Below are 17,884 nucleotides of genomic sequence, written 5' to 3'. Positions count from 1 at the left end.
ATTAAGAATTAATATTTAATTTAATTTACTTTGACTTATACTATTATATTTTATATCATTAAATTATTAAATTATATTATATAAAAAATTACATTATATATAAATATTATAATATTAAAACTATGCTTTTTTCAAGCTGTTCGAATACGTCGTTACGTTAAAAAAATTCTAAAAGTATAAGTACTGCTATAAAGGGAAGGAGGGACGAATAGAGCTGAAAAGATAACAGGGATACAAAAAATGCAAATTTTTAATGAGATAAAATGACGCGATGTGAAAGAAAGGGAGAAAAGAAAAATCCAACGCGTAATTCAGGTGAATCTTGTTTAAACCTTACTTCCTTCGGGTGTGTCTCACCCGTTGCCGTTAGTTGAGCAGAATTCCCCTTGGGATGCGAGTGAGCTAGCCGAGGGATCGATTGAAGTCTTGATTCGAGAATCCAATCGGTACAAATAAACGAGAAATTGACCCTTTATCACATTATGTGTGTGTCAAATACAATATAAGATTACTTTTTGTTGTAAAATATAATAGATATTATTTGCGGATATGCTGCATACAAAACAAATATATTTTAAATCTTAGAATAAATATAAATCTGATCTAATTAAATTAAATAAAATTTTATTGTTCTTTATTACATTTAATAATATGTTATAATAATTTTATTATTATTATTTCCGTTGAAAGAAAAGATGAAAAAATTTACAAAACGACTGTATTTTTCATTCCATACACGATATTATCTATTGCGATTTATTTATAAAGGTTATAAGCACATGTCTGAATTTGTTAGAATATTCCGCTCGCATTCTGCCATAAATATTTAATAACGCCTTATCGAGGTAAAAAATCTCAGACACTTATGATTCGTAAAATTCGCGAATACTTTCTTCGTGAGTAAATAATTCTGTATCGGCTGCGGCGGTCGCGATGTAAACTTTATGTTCTTCCCTCGGCGGCCATGTTGTCGGACACGTAAAATCCACTGCTTTGTGTTCCTTTGCTATATCAGGATTTTCGCAGGAAATAAGGAAATGAAATTCGCATTGTTTATATATTTTATGTCCTTTGATGAAGCTCATTATCTTGAATAATTTCCAAAATCATACTAATTGATTAATTCAATATTCAATAAAATCAATTCAATATTCGATCAAAGTAACATAAATAATAAAAAAATAACAACTCTCTTATCTAAGTTATCACCTTCCGATCTAGAGAGACCGAGGCTCTTGTGATTTATAGAAATTATGATATACACGTATAATAAACATTTTATTAATTCTTTTTATGTATTTAAAAAGACAACAACATTGAGACAATTCATTTATAGAGTTATTCGTTTACTATGTGAAAACATAAATGTGTAAATTAGCTGTTTAAGATTAATAAGGATGACTGAAATAAGTGTTATCTTAAAAGAATTGATTTCATAGAGATAAATGTAAATTAACCGATGAGATTATAGTATATATATTAAATTTATATTGAAATTATGCGTCACAAAGCTTTGTGAACTTGATTTGTTTGCAACTTTTGGCGCGATCGACTCTAACGGCGTTTGAACAACAACAAAGTACGCACATTGTAACAGTGAAACTTTCGAGTTAATATGACGCGCCGCTAATTTGTTAACAACAAACGGGTAATGCGTAATAGATTTTCCCTTGTTATTTACTAGATGAGTAAAGCGGCTGCTTGTAATTAACTTTAATTAATTTTATTTAGCATGTTTAACTAATTTTAAGTAACTGCGTACAACTGTTTGCAAGTGTAATTTGCAATATTTGCAAAAGCGATCGAACAAGATGGTAGTAAACGTTCCATCGACTATATAATCGAAATATAAAATTTAACCAAACCATGCAATATTTACATTAAAATTTATTACGAATTGTATTTATATTAATATTTTATTATTTTTTTTAAATATACATTTCTCTTATTATTTTGTTATTACTTTTTCTGATTAAAATTTGAGTTATAAATAATCCAATTTAAGTTACAAATGCATACGATGTAATTATACATTTAAAACTATTTGTCGGAATCTGCTTTATTTAATTATCATATTGTTTTGTTTTCATTATATATAAATAATTATATTATTATGATTTTAATTGCCACGTTAATATTTCTATTGTTTTATCGATTGCAATTTAAATCATAAGTAATACGTATTTAAGTCATAAGTAATACTGCATTGCGTGGCATCATATATTTGCCGCGATAAGTCTCTTTTCAACAATAGGAATATTATTGCGCGGCAGATAATTACGAGGAATAATGGGGTAGCGCCTTCATGGTACATTTATTAGATTAAGATCTGGCTTCTCTGTAGCCGCGCCCAAGAAATTATGGTAGGGATCAAGCTACCGATTATTAAACGAATAGTTTTGGAACACCCAGTATATAACTTTACAGCGCGCATTTCTCAAATGTCCATAATTTCATTGTTATTAGGCATAAAAAGTACAAATAAAAATAAAAATGCAATTATTTTATGTAACGTGCCTGTAGTCTTTATATAATTTAAAAATTATTTCATTATGCGAAAAATTCTATTTTTATTGATGAATTTATTTTGAGAAAAAATATATATAAATACACAACTTCTATTTTGTTATTTTGATTACTGTTATTAGTAACGCAATATGCTTTTTTATTGCATATTAAATCGAATAATTATTATTACATATTCATTTTCGTCATAATTAATTAATAATTAACATGTAACGATATAATGAATAATTAATTACTATAATTTATATAATGATATATGAATAATTTTAAAATGCATAATTACACTTTTTGAATGAAACGCATGAAAATCAATTTTTCTCATTTTTCACGTACATATTGTTCGTAATTATTTGAAAATCTTCTTAGACCTAAAAGAGATTTCTCAGCGAGCTACGAAGATAATCGTACTCGATAAGCTTGCAGCTTTTGCTCGTGGTTCTAGAAGTTGGAATTATCGCGCAACGATTTGGCATCCAGCGAGAAAATTAGAAAGAAAAGCGCACTTTTCCCTCGAAATTCCATTATTTCCGTCGTGGATTAAAACTTTGTCGCTTACGTGCAAATTTTTATTCGCACGATCTCGAATTTGCTCTTCAAAAATTTCTAATCGGTATATATGCACTAATCAACGTAGTTTATAAAATAAAATCAATACTTTTAGGAATTATGTAGAGAGAGAGTGTAATTTTGTAGAGAATGAGTGTAATTTTTTTATAAATTTATCCAGAGAATTGGTGAAAAATTGATTCATATTACTATTTATTATGTGATTGAAGATTGATTTTTGGCATTAAAAATATAATAATTTTTTTAAACTACGAACCATAGGATGAAAAGTTTCTTATGAAAAAGTTTTTTTCTTATGATTCAGTTTCAGAGATACAAATAAATAATAGAATATACTTTTTATCGTTTAATTTCAAATAAAGTTTAACAGCATTCTTGAAATCTTTAATAGAAAAGTTATGAGAAAGGATGACATCAGTAAAGGATGACATTTCTTCAGTATTTTTTTATTAAAGAAGATTAATAAACTATTTGAAGAAGATTAATCAACTATTTGATTTGTTTAAATATTATTCTTGAAATATTGTTTACCCGTATTTATCTCGTCACAAAAAAATTATATATTTTAGACAAAAAACATATATTATATATTATAGACAAAAACTCTTTAATTTCGAAGTTTTTCGACAAAAACAAGTTATTTGAGACTTTATAACTATTATTATATTTTGAAATATGAATTGTAATGCTATGTTGTAGTGATAAATTCAACGTCTACAAAGTGTCAAATTAACCAACTTATTTCAAATAAGATTTCTTGCTGACAAAATTCACGATATGCCAGAAGTATCTTTTGTACATGGTCGGTCGTTTTCACACATACATATAAAAAAATTCAATTTTATTATTTTACATTATATTATAGAGTTAAACTTAATAATGTATTAATGTTTTTATGCAAAAGAAAGAATCTCTCTCAGATTATATATTTAAATAGATGCGTGTGCACATATACATATAAATGTATATTAAGATTTATGTAAGATGAATGTTGATTGCAGATAAACCACATATAATTATACATGTGTCTAAAAAGAATATGTATAAAAATATATGTAAAGATAAAGAGAAGTTCTTTTATTTTATGATTTAAATTTATGTCGCCTTGCATAGCAATCATGCGATTGTTACAATGATTTATATTGTACTGTAAGGATTGTATTGGAAAACATATGTAGATTATATTTAAACTTCGCTGTATCCTAGTCATGTTTTTCCGACAGTTTACCGCGGGCAGAAGGATTAAAAACGAATATCCGGGCGTGATTTGTTATTCTGTTTTACTGTTACTTTTTCTCCTACATTTTGACGTTATGTCATGAAAATGCAAATATTGCTGCGTCGTGGAAATCTAAATTTTATTCTCTTTGAATGAACGAACCACTCATCGAGAATTAGTCGACTGGAAGGAGGAAGATAAATGTAAGATTCGCATGTGATGGTTTGGAAACGTTTATTACGTGACAGCGTGATATATTAGTCGACTCGTAGAGAAGATACTAATAAGGTGCAAATTTAGTCTCTAATGAATCTTTTGTTGATCCATTATATAACAAAATAATTATACGTATTTCTGAATTATTCATTTAATAATTAAAAAATATTATAAAACGCAACAAGGAAAATATGTACGTACATAAACAGAAACAGTATACGTATACAGATATATTCTAACAATAAACATAAATTATTAAAATAAATATAATAATTTTATTGTTACGATTTATAGGATTTTTTGATGTTTCGATTCCTCAATTACTCAATTTTTTATCTCCCAATCTTTCAATCGACATCTAAGTATTCGTGAAAGAGCGAGGAGTGATGTAAGGGTTTCTTCTTATCGTCAGTTAAATATATTGGCTTCCGGTTCGCGTTACGTGCAATCCGAGAGCTCATATAGTAGGCGTGTCGCGTAATTAAGCCGCTAGAGATTTGCATACGATCCGCCTTGTAAACGCGCGTGAAGAAGAACCATCCCACCTCCCAAATATAGGTGGAAGGATTGCTTGAGGCTTGCCCTCCAGTCTGGCGAGAGCTTTCTGACGCAAATAGATACTGCTTTTTGCATGCGTCTTATCCAAACGCGATCTAAGACGTCCGTGTCTGAATTGCAAATACCTGAAATTGAAGAAATCCATTTTATCAGCAGCAATAGAAAACAAGCAAAATTACGTTAAAATAAAAACGGAAGAATAAGCACAGAATTTGGATAAAAATGAGTAAAATAAACAATAAGGTATTCTGTCAAAGTATTTTTTGTACCATTTAATAATATTTCTAATTTTTATTTTACCAGAATAAATCGAAAATGTTTACGATCTGAGATGTTTCTGCGCTGCCATAAAAATAAATACAATTGTAACATGAATCGTCGATGCGATTGCATACGCATTGCATTTAATATTTCGCGGGAAACTCGATAGCTCGTTGCACCCGCGATTGCAATCTCGCGGTTCGATTAAAATGGACGCGTAATCTTTTTATCAAAATCGCGAATCTCTTTCTCTCTTTCCTTTTTCCTCTCACTTTGCAATTCCACACGGTATTACACTTGCTTTATGACGGTCGAAAATATCAACGCGTTTACAAATATGAAGCTGCTTGTCGAAGCGAGAATTGACTAACGTAACTCAAACTAAACTCTCGTTTTGTGCAATCACAATATTTAGTACATATAAAATGTAATTAGGCAATATTATTTGGCCAAAATGTGTTTGTAGATTATTTCATTTAATTAACATTGATTAATACATTGATATTAAAAAGAATTTATAATATTTTAATCTTTCCCTTTAATTTCAACGCCAAGAATAATTTTAAAATGAAAAATAATAATAGTGTGTATTTTCAGTAAATTATAATGCATGTAATGCATGTAAATTATACATACACATTAGTTTATTTAATAATTTAATTTTCATATGCGAATTCTAGTTCTATGAAAGTTATTTCTCTTACGCAAAATATTTTATATTGAAAAACAAGTATACACATGTTTATTCACGATAAATTTTATTTTATACATTTGAGCATGATTTTTGTAATTGTGTGATATTGGTCTTATCATATATTGTTTTATTATAATTTTAATTATAACTATATATATATATATGTATATGCAAATTGTACGATTTTAATAACTTTGTAGTAAAACAACAATGCGTTGCAAGAGGATTTTAGATGTAACAAAAAATAAAATGCTTGCACAGAAAATAAAAACGTTTTTATTGCTTAAAATCTAATTTGTAAAGATGATATTTTTGATAAAAAAATATCAATAAAATTAATTTATACATCAAAAATTATATAGCTTTAAACAATTACATATAACACTAGTTGTAATTGTCTGAATGATGTAATGTTATATACGTATGTTGAGTATTATTTAAATCGAATATTGAAAGATGTCGATCGTCAATGTATATTGCAATGTTACATCACTATGAGTTTTTCGCGTTTCGTCTTCATCGACTAAAGTGCACCGCACTTTATTTTATCTGGCGCCATATACTGCCGACTTATGGACATGTAATGCAAGACAACCCTCCGATCTCTCACTAAAAACGCGCTGTAAAGCCGCGTAAAAACTCACTCCATAATGGCATCGATACGCCAAGTGTATCGCGATGAAAGTGCACTCGTGTGATATAAGTGCCTACCGCGCAACGCGTTTATTTTTTTAATAATGCATAGTACATCCTATGTGTAGAGTAATCAATAGAAGTTAGCAGAATAATCGAATTATTCGCATGAATGGCATTATAATCTATAAAAAAATTACAAGAGATAAAAAAATTTGTTTTACGCTTATTTAATTTTGAAATAAATGTTTTATTGTGTGTGTTTGCACGCGCTTATAAAACCTATCATCTCAAACTCACTTAACGCATTTTTCTTCTTTTTTTTTTCACCTGTACAAAAATCAATCAATTTTATTTTATTATTTTTTAAATACTTTTATATTTTGAAAATAATGACTTATTAAGGAACGTTACAATTAGTTTGGCCATTGATACGCTGTATTACCACGTAAGACTATATTTTATAATAAGGCAGTTATGTTTCTGAACATTTATGTAACATGTAAAATTTTTTAAAATTTGTATGTCGATTTTTTTTCGTTAATTAAATTATTTCTTATCATACATTTTTTCAGTAAATTAAAAATAAATTTTTTTAGTTCAAATTTATCATGTTATAACAAGTTGAAATAATATTTAAACTTAATTTATTAGAAAATTATAGTAGAAAATATAAAATATACTAATATATGTAAAACTATACATTTTGGAAAGTAATTAATATTATTAAAAATTAATATTTCTTTTTATAACTACTTTTATATATTAATCTATATTATATATATATATATATATATATATATATATATATTTATTTAATGTGTATATATAAGTGTGTATGTATGTATATATATTTATTTATTTGTTTATTATATATCTAACATATTTTTGGTTTAACATTTTTGTTTCAGATTACGGTAAGTGTGCAATACTGGCGATGCGTGACGCAATTAATCGAAATCATTCGCGAGAACGAGCGACTCTAAGGTAAAATTAGCTCGCAATTCTGCTTGTGGATAAGCAAGAAGCGGGTAAGTGCCAAGAATATGTTTAATATCTGAGTAATGGACGCTTTTACGAGTTCTTAATGCGTCAAAGTGCGTGCATGATATGGAACGGGAGATTCAGAATTTTATTTACTCCTCAGATCCGCCGCGCGCATTTAATTACTCTTGTAATATCTTCTTGTATTATCGTACATTTTTTTTTCTTTAATTTTATCATCAATATTTAGCGAAGAATTTTAATTAATATACAACTCTCTAGTTTTTACTATAAACGTTTAATTATCGGTATTTTAATCATTATTTTGCGTATTTTATTCTTAACACTTTTTCTATTTCTTTTGCTGTAAATATTCAACACAAATTTTATATACATAGTGTGTTGTTATAATATTATAAGGAAAAAATATAATCAGTATACAAAATGAAAAAACGTATTTTGAACGCGAGTTACGAGCATAGATTGTCATGAGTTAATTTAAAGTCAGTGCTTATTACATACTTCACTGTAATTAACTTGTTTAATTATACGATGCCATCCTTTAGATTCCGCGATGGCGTGAAGTTTAGCGCACGATGTCGTTAAGAAACTATTCTGTGAATCTTATTTTATACTTTCTTAAAGCAATCATTTTTATATCAATCTCTTTTTTACTCGTGTGCCAAGCTCGGTTATTTGTTTATTTTATAACATAATATTCTTCCTTGTATCTCTTAAATATTATAAATATAAAAATTTTATATAAACTATACACAATAATTACAATTTTTACGAATTTAGATATTAATTCCGTTATTGCTATTAGCATAAATAGTGGAAATTGATAAATTTTTTCATAAATGTTAAATAAATCCGAGATATTCGGGTTTTGTCAGATAACGACTTTCCGGTAAATTAGAATCGATAAACTATCGATATAGCACTTCCGGAATCTGCTAACGATCTTTTTGCCGACGCGAAATGTCCATTGCAAAAACGCAATCGCCATAGCGTTGCATTGAAAGTTTAATTATGCGAACGCGACGAAAAATCATCAAGCAATTGCGACAAAATATTATATATGTAACATTGTAATTGAAAACTCATTTAATACTTAGCTATATACTACAACTTAGTGTAACACGATATAATAAGACATTGATTCTAATTAATCTTGCTCTTTTCTAACTACATTTACATAAATGCATTCCTACAATTATCTACAAGACCTCGTCTTCTATTTCATCGCGTGAATATATAAATATATTAATTTTAATTTAAATTTATTCTGTTCGATGTCTGTGTCATTAAATCTTGTCTAGATACAATTTCTTCTATGTAAAGAAATAGTATAAAAAATAAATCGTGTTATATTTAAATGATTTATTATCAACCGTTTTTTAAACTATTAAAACTAAAACTTTTTTAAGCTACTATTTTAAAACGATTTACAAAACATAGATGTAAATTAACTCGTGAAAGCTGTCAATATTTCCATTACGTTACGTTAAAATCGGGAAATTTTGTTTCTTCTGACATGCCCGTTTCATTTCTCGTATCTCAGTGATTCTCCGCGCTTAATTTCCCTTCGCGAAATCCGAAAACGACTCGAAATCCACTCGGCGCCCCTTCTGGAACTTAAATCAACATCATCAGACACGGCTAGATCGATGTAATTGCTGGTGCTGCGATTTAATGGTCCACTCTTCAACCTGCCCCCTGCGCTTCTCTCTCTTTCTCTCTCTTACTAGTCTTCTTCTTTTCCTTTCGGGTTTCCTTCTTCGTTTCCGCTTTAACTCGATAAAACCTGCTTTGCAGCTCGCAACGCCGGCCAGCCGGCGCTTCCTCACGAAAATTGAGAGTGCAATTTGTAAGCTACCTTACTCTTCTTTCCCCCCCTGATATTAACCTCGATCGATGCAGCGGGCCACCCTCTCGCTGTTTCCCCTCGGCGCGTTGCAATGTTTCGCGTTCGGATAATGATGGCATGCCGTCTTCGTGTGGGGATTTCGTGCGGAAAGGGCGGAAGTTCGCGGATTTGTGAAATTTTTAACCAAGCGTTTAGATTACATCGATATATAAGTTGTTTCAAAAAGTAAGATCAGAAATTCTTAGACTTTTAGTGAATGATTATTGACGTCTATCTAACAATAAGTGATAATATTACATGTAATAATTATGTTTTACAAATATTACATGTAATACTATCATATGACATATTTTTGTCGTATATATAATTAAAATTTATTTATTTATAATGTCCTATTTACTTATATCTGACAGTATTGTAATACTTTTATCTCAATATGCTTTTTATTTTATATAAGAGATTATAATTATTAGATAACAATTCAACAAAATATTATTATTAATTATATATACATATATTGTGAATAGATTTTTTAAATTACTTTTACACGTTAACTTTTACAAAGTCAACAGTATTATTGATCAAATTATTTATTTAAAATATTATTCATTTAAAGTTGAAGAAAAGCATTTGATGTAATGTTGGAAAATTCAATAAAATTTATATCAGTTATTATTTCAGATATAATATAATCGTTGTATAAAACTGCATTATATTAAATATGAAATAATGTTCTCATTATATTTATATCATTATTATACAATATAATTTTATAAAACGTCTCTTAAAAACCTGTATAGGAACAAATGACAATTAGTTCGAAGGCTTCTCGGGTAGTTTCGTGCATTTTCGAACGAATATCAATGACACTCGATATACTCGAGCATTCAATTGAACATGGACGAACATACAGAAATTGACGATGATTGTGTACACCCCTTTCCTTTCGTATAAAATTGCTGGTACAGCAATTGCTGGCGTATTTTTTTATAATTTTATTGACGGACGTTTCCGTTTTTGTATGTATCTGCCTATATGTACCGGAAATGTATCATCAATACCTACGTTAGCGAATCTTTCGTTTGTTCGAAATTTTACATTGGTGCGGATTTGACGGATTTGCGTAAAAATTTCAAACAACTCATATCACTTTTTTTGGCACAATCGGGATTATATCGAGAGATTCTCAACTGATTGTTGGACTATCGTAGTTGGTGCGATATTTGATAAATAATTGAGCGAACACTATGTACACAAAAATGGGGCAATTCTTATTTTGAATAAACTCGAATAAACGCATTTCTGTTAGCAATTTCTTTTGGAAATGATTAATAAATAGAACGCACGAATTAAAGATAAATAATTATTAATTATATATAAACGTATTTTATATGAAAAAATAGTAAAATAAAACTAAATTTTGTTATCATTTATTTTTTAACATCAGAAGATTCACAATTATATTTTTAATTATCACAATTATCTTTCTAATTATTTTTAACACCACATTTATTTGTTGACTGTAATCGATTTATTAATTAACTACAACAATAAATTTAAAAAATTATTACTATTAGTACAATTTTGAAATTTAATCATTATTATTATATATAATTAAGTTTTCAACTTATTTAGCCCAAATATTTTAAATTTAATTACTATTATTATATGATAATTCAATTTGTATCACATTTGTAGTGCACTTTTATTTACTTTCCAGCGCACTAGTAAAGTTTATTTCGCGAAATATCGACGTGATTTCGATAACTTATGACCGCTGCTAGTTCCAGTGCCACCACTTCTATGGTGATTGCCTTTTGTTACGGTTGAATAGCGTTCGCAACCCCCACGGGTTTTCTCCGCTTGTAAGCCAGGGAAGCGAGTGACGGGGGTGGGCCTTTCTCTCTTTGCCCAGAGGGACAACTCGTTCCTTCGGGCGATACTGACCGCGGCTGAGCAGGCGGTTACGACTTGCGATATATCAAGCCGAAATCGCCGAGATCGTATTTGTTGATTTCGATAGTTCTCAAATCGACGAAAATTTGAGAGAAAAAAGTTAAAGCTTGACTAGTTGCTTCGCAATTAGATTATAACGTTAGATTAGTTCTTAATTTTATCAAAAATCGTTATATTCAAAAATTTTATGGCAACTTTTAAATTTGGAAAGATTTTGTAAAGATTCCCCAAAAAGAGAAGGAAAAAGAAATAGAAAAGAGGCATTGCTGAAACAAATTAAGAAATATGGTAATGTCTCGACAAGTATATAAAAGTCGACTATAATTAAGTTTAGTATTTATATTTATCATGCGCATTATATTTTTATTCCAATATTTTTCTGTCAATCACAATTTTGATTAGAATATCTTAAGAATTAATAGAATAATGGAAAATTTGATAACACTTTTTACAATGTTGATAATTTAATAAAATCAATAATAATAAGTTAATTTTCAGTCGTTAAACAGCCGTTAAACACAGTTGCAATTAAAATTATTAAATATAAGAAGTATATATTATTAGACATTTTAAACATTTTCAAAATATTATTATTATAAGAAATACATTAACAAATAAATGTATAAATATATATTAAATTAAATAACAATGTAAATAAAGATATATTATATAAAGGTATTGAAAGAAAAAAATATTAATATTGTTTGTGATATCGATATATAATAAAATAGGAAAATTCTTAAAAAATCTTTTTAAAAAAGATAACAATACATGTTGAATATATTAAAAAATACCTATATATTTGTAAATACAATAAATAAAAATTTTAAAAATAACAAATCGTTAAGCATTATTTAACTACAATTAACAAAAATTTAACTAAAACAATGATATCAGATCAGTTAATAAATATTTAATTAATGTGTTATCAATTTATAGTTTAATCTAAATAAATTATTCTTTCAAGAATGCATTAATTTACTATTTTATTGTTAGATAGATTTAATTAAACTGAGTAATTAATAATGATTGATTATTATTGATGATTGATTATCATTGCACATTTTCGCGACTGTTTTCATTTTTTTTTAAATTTTAATATATGTATTGATCTTTTCATGCATTTACAACCTTCTTATTACTTAGCAAATAATACATATTGTAATATACAGTCGTGAGACAATGTTGACATAGCTATATTAATTTTATGTGGTTTTGAACAGTTAAATTTTTAATAATGTTTATGCTTTATTTTTCAAATTTCTCTTTGTAAGAATTCTATTTTTTAGAATCTCCTAATAAATAATAAATATAATACTTTGACTAAAATTTTAATAAAAAGAAAGAAATACTGGAAAAAGAAAAAATGTTCGATTATAATGTAATTCTAAGCAATTTATTAAAAAGGCTTTCTGAAAAGAGAATTTAGATGAAATATTCCTAGATATTTATATAAAACATTTGTGTATGTTTGAAGTATGAGAATTAAAATTTTAAAACTCAACTTTTTATTTATAAGATACATTTAAATTATGCGGTTATTTATTAATGAAGCAAAATTAAAAATAAGTTTACGACATGTTTTACAAGTTTATTTTGCGTAGAATATATACGAAAGGAGTAGTATGCGAAAACTCATTTATTTCAATGTATATTACAAGAAGTATATGATTTCTCGTTTTTAAAGGTTACGGTTTCTCGTTTCTCGTTTATAATTTAGTAAAATTGCACAAGAATTCAATTTTAAGTTTTTTCAAGTTTTTATTTCTCGATTTGCATATAATATTATAATAAAAATTTTTTTTTTTTATTTTTTACTTTATAATAAAAATTAATGTTGATATCATAAATATCTTTTTTACTGATATAACTATTGATTAATCTTTTATTTTTACCAATTGTGCTTAATTGAAAATCAAATTATTTCATGAAATATTTTAATTTAAAATTAAAACTATTCTATTTATTCATTAGATTGGTGCTCGGTTAACTAAGTGGATTGCTTAAGACGAAGTTTCTAAAAAATCATTATTAATTTATAAAAGTATCACTGATCTGATCCCATAAATATCTCGCAGATATCTAATAGAGTCAACGGAGTCGCGTGGATATATTTAGAGATAACCTCAATATCACGAGTGCAAATAAAAAAACTATAATCGATAAGATGATCCTAATTTTAATCCTGAAATTCTTCCTCTATTCTATAACGCGTATATGTCTTGAATATTCACTCTTTACTTAACAAATTATAATTTTACTTAAGTATAATTTAATTAATTCTATAATTAGAGTTGGCATATTTGATATATTTTATGTTTTTGGATATTACAAATGTTTATAATATTATTTTGTATGGATAACCAAAGATTGATCTTTCTACTGATAATTTAATATATATTTTCGTGTAATATATTAGACATTTACGCCCATCTCCTGAAACACTACTTTTTTCATAATTTTATTATTAAACATTTTGCATTAGAATACTAAAGTTTAATTTATATTTAAAGCAAAATTAATTCAAACTTGAGCGAAGATTTTGTTATTTTGTATTTATTTCTATAAGGAGTTTAATTCCTTGTTTTAATATTTTATTTTTCGATATTTTTGTTAAAGAAAAATTAGTCAAAAAATACATTTACAAACTTGGCTATTTTTGAAACGTTACATATTCCACACGAAATATTGCCTATAAAAAAGCACAATGTAAATAAAAAAACATCTATCTCTTTCTTTTTTTTTCTCTAGTGATTATACATTCTCTTTATTTTCTCGTACTTTTATGTATATAAAATTTTTACATTCAACAAAAAAAATTCAATTTAGAATTATTTTCTTACATTTACGACATTACATTATCGTATTAAGCGTTCTTTTTACATAGAAAGATTCAAAATTTTTACTAAATTAATATTAAATATTTTATAAAAATAATTTTATAAAATTTTATAAAATTAAGATTTTTTTATCAGATTCAAATTTATATAGAAATTAATGAAGAGCTATGTATTATATATATATATATATATATATATATATATATATATATATATATAGCTTCCCTCATTTTATTTAAAATTTATATAAATTGATTATGTATTTTTTCATATGTGATGTATGACATTAAAATAAAAATAACATATGTGTGATTTTCTACACACATGTATATAATACATAATTAACATATGAAAGCATCCAGTTGTACGAGCACATTGCACATATAAACAACACGTACACAACTCATATAGATGTCTAATTTAAAAATCTAGAACATAATACTGTTTTTAATCATGTAAAAGAACAGGATTTTTTTATTATTTTAAATTTTATGTAAAAAAATAACGTAGAATGCTGATTTTACGACTCTTAAATTAATCATTTGTAAAAAGAATTTTAGAAAATAATTGAGACAAATATGTTCTTATAAATAGTGCAATAACAATTTCCTGTTTGGACATTAAATTAAAATGGAGGTATACTAATTTATAATTAATAATCTATAGTGTGAATAATTTATTAATTTTATATCATTACATTCACACGAGAAATATAGACTTGTGAAAATTATGTAAAGTGTATGTGTCCGTGTGTCTAAAAATTATAACCATTATTATATTGTATGTATTTTCGACCATTTGAAATGATTTATGTGCAAATTGTGACAGAAAGACTCGTTTCAGACTTCTCATCGATTTCCCTTAATTCTCTCTCTTTCTTTCTCTTTCTCTTTCTCGATGAAGAGTCGTGTGGAATTGCGGCGTCCCCTGACGTCGCGATGCTCGAAAGCTCGCTTCGGCAAAAGTTCGGCCGACGTTTAAAAGCGTCATGAAACTCGCTGGTCCAACCAGTTGCGCGCGTTCTCACCAGCTTCGTTCATTCGTTCGTTCGTTCGTTTTCGCGGGTCAAGGTAAAAGTTTGCAAAAGGAAACTCGTAGGAACGTAAGTTTCTTGAGGAAGAGGATGTCCGTGGCTTTTCTCAGGGATTCCCTGTGGAGATCGTCCTAGGATTCTTCTGTTCGCTTGATAAAGCCTTCTAAATATTTTTATTCGTGATGTAGAGATTTTAAAATTGATAAAATTGATCATTTATTAATGATAAAATTCTGCACATTTTTTAGCGATTAGATCGGTAGTATAATAATAGCTAAGTATAACAAATGAAAAATTATTATAATTTCCGCTATTTATAATTAATGATATTGTGCGGTGTAGTTAAATTATATGTATAAGAAGAACAAATTAAAAGTCCCTTTTAGAATTTCCTGTTTTATCTGTATATACGCTAGCGCATTCTTTTCGAGTTTTTAATATAGTAAATTGGATTGGAGAGATCTGGATTATTTGTGTCTCACATGGTCTTATTGTAGAAATGATTTTCTTTGAGAATGTTAGTAGTTTCTTGATTATATTAGACCTTCTTTTTATTTCAATTTTTCCTATTAAACAGAAATTGTGTGCAAAATGAGAAATTCCACGAATATGAAGATTAAGAAAGGATGCTAGGATGCTTTTAACTCTAAAAACTCCATAACTAAAACTACATAATGGCACAGCGCATGGTCGCTCAGTGAAATCCAGTTTTCGCTAACTTCGGGATGTATACGTTGAACTCTTTTTCGTGGGCATTCGAGAACTTCTGCTAGTTCATAGTTTACCCTTGTGACGGGAATGCCGCCCAGCATCACAACGTTCGTCTTTCATGTCCCCTTCATGCTTCTAAAAATGCTTCATACTACCTGAAAACTTCGGCTCGTACCTTCATCTTCATACGGGCTTTTCAACTTTTGGTAAACCTGTCGCAAAACTTGATCGCGTGATACTGTTTGATATTTCACTTTTTACCATAACAATAAGTAGTATTTTAGTATAGAATAGAAATGTAAATTACAATTATTGAAAATATAAATTGTTAACATTCTACATAAAACAACATGTTATAACAACAAAAATTAACAGAAACAAGTTGAATTGCTATTCTTTTTGCAGCATTTGGTAGAATTTACAAAATTACATAACAAGCAATCGTGCGTTTTTGTCAAAGTTAAAGATAACTAGCTCCTTTATATGTAGCAATTCGCATTATTGCATCTCGAATTAAGATTGAGAAGACAAAGGTGTAAAGAGAATGAACAGAGAAGCCATTTATAACACTTGCGAAAAATCGGATTTTCTACGAATATGCAGAGATTAAATTCAATTCTGAATACATCGTGGTCCTCGAAATGCCTTGTTGTATTTCTATTCATATTCCTAAAGGCGGTCTTCCTCCTTCTTCCGGAAGGAAAGACAGGCATTTAGTCTCTCTTTCTCTCTCTCTCTCTCTTGCTCTTTCTCTCTCTTTAACACGCCTTCTCTATTCTCTCGCCAAAATATTCAACAGATCTTGGTACAAGACGACTAAAATTACTTGCCCGCGTTTATTTATGTGTTGCGGTCGTCGAAAATTATTAGTGACAACGTGAACGTTTCAAGAGATTCATTAAAATATTCTCGCTCGCTTAAAATACAATGATGCTATTTGCAGTTACTCAATTCTTATTAGTGATTATCATTTAAAACTTTTATGCATTGTATATATATATATATATATATATATATATGTATGTATATATATATATATATGTATATAAAAAATTTTTTAAATGTATACAATTATATATATATATATATATATATATATACTTATATATATATATATATATACATATAATTGTATACATTTAAAATATATATATATATATATATATTTTAAATGTATACAATTATATATATATATATATATATATATATATATAATTGTATACATTTAAAAAAATTTTTTTTGGAGAGAGAAAAATTTTTAGGCATAGATTGTAAAGAATATTGAGATTTGATTATAATGAAAATGATAAAAATGATTGATTGTTGTTTATATTGCTTGTATTTCTTACGTTTCTCTGCTTATATTAGAAAGCAAAACATGGCCATTTCTAAATAAGTAGAAATACGTAGAAATTCAATAATCCTTAGCTAGACAAATGTACATATGTGATTGCTTACTCGTGTATCTTCACGTATGTAATAAGCATAGTATTGTTATAAAGCTAATAAAGCTAATTATACATACTCGTATATTAGCGTAATAGAGAAAACCAGGACGAGATGCCGCAGAAGAAAATTATTATAATGCAAATGCTGTAAATCAACAAAAATTGCTTTATCTATCTCGTAATTAATTAATTTTTAAATCAAATTATTCGGAAATACTAGAAATATATAGATTATTAGTGCATTGATATTTAGATTATAGATTTTTATTTGTGATTTTACTTAGTTTTATTAAATTCATATATTTACATATTTATATTTATTTGATACTTTGATTTATATATTATATCAATAAGACTTATGAGAGAGA

At 27.3% G+C, this 17,884-nt stretch overlaps 1 protein-coding gene across 3 annotated transcripts in view; it reads left to right on the top strand.

Moving 5' to 3' along the window:
- The window catches only part of LOC105252289, a 167,898-nt gene that overhangs the window by 45,014 nt on the left and 105,000 nt on the right, over positions 1 to 17,884 (top strand). For all 3 annotated transcript variants that reach the window (XM_025414086.1, XM_025414085.1, XM_025414084.1), the window contains one exon: positions 7,586 to 7,591. Coding sequence is in view for 2 of the 3 variants with exons in the window: in XM_025414085.1 (XP_025269870.1) it covers positions 7,586 to 7,591 (6 nt within the window). In the remaining variant the exon portion in view is untranslated. The remainder of the gene's footprint in view (positions 1 to 7,585; positions 7,592 to 17,884) is intronic.

Source organism: Camponotus floridanus, unplaced genomic scaffold, assembly GCF_003227725.1.
Source record: "Camponotus floridanus strain SB8 unplaced genomic scaffold, Cflo_v7.5 scaffold76, whole genome shotgun sequence".
NCBI lineage: Eukaryota > Metazoa > Arthropoda > Insecta > Hymenoptera > Formicidae > Camponotus > Camponotus floridanus.
The sequence above is the reverse complement of the archived record's forward strand: the minus strand, read 5'-3'. Positions and strand labels throughout refer to the sequence as shown.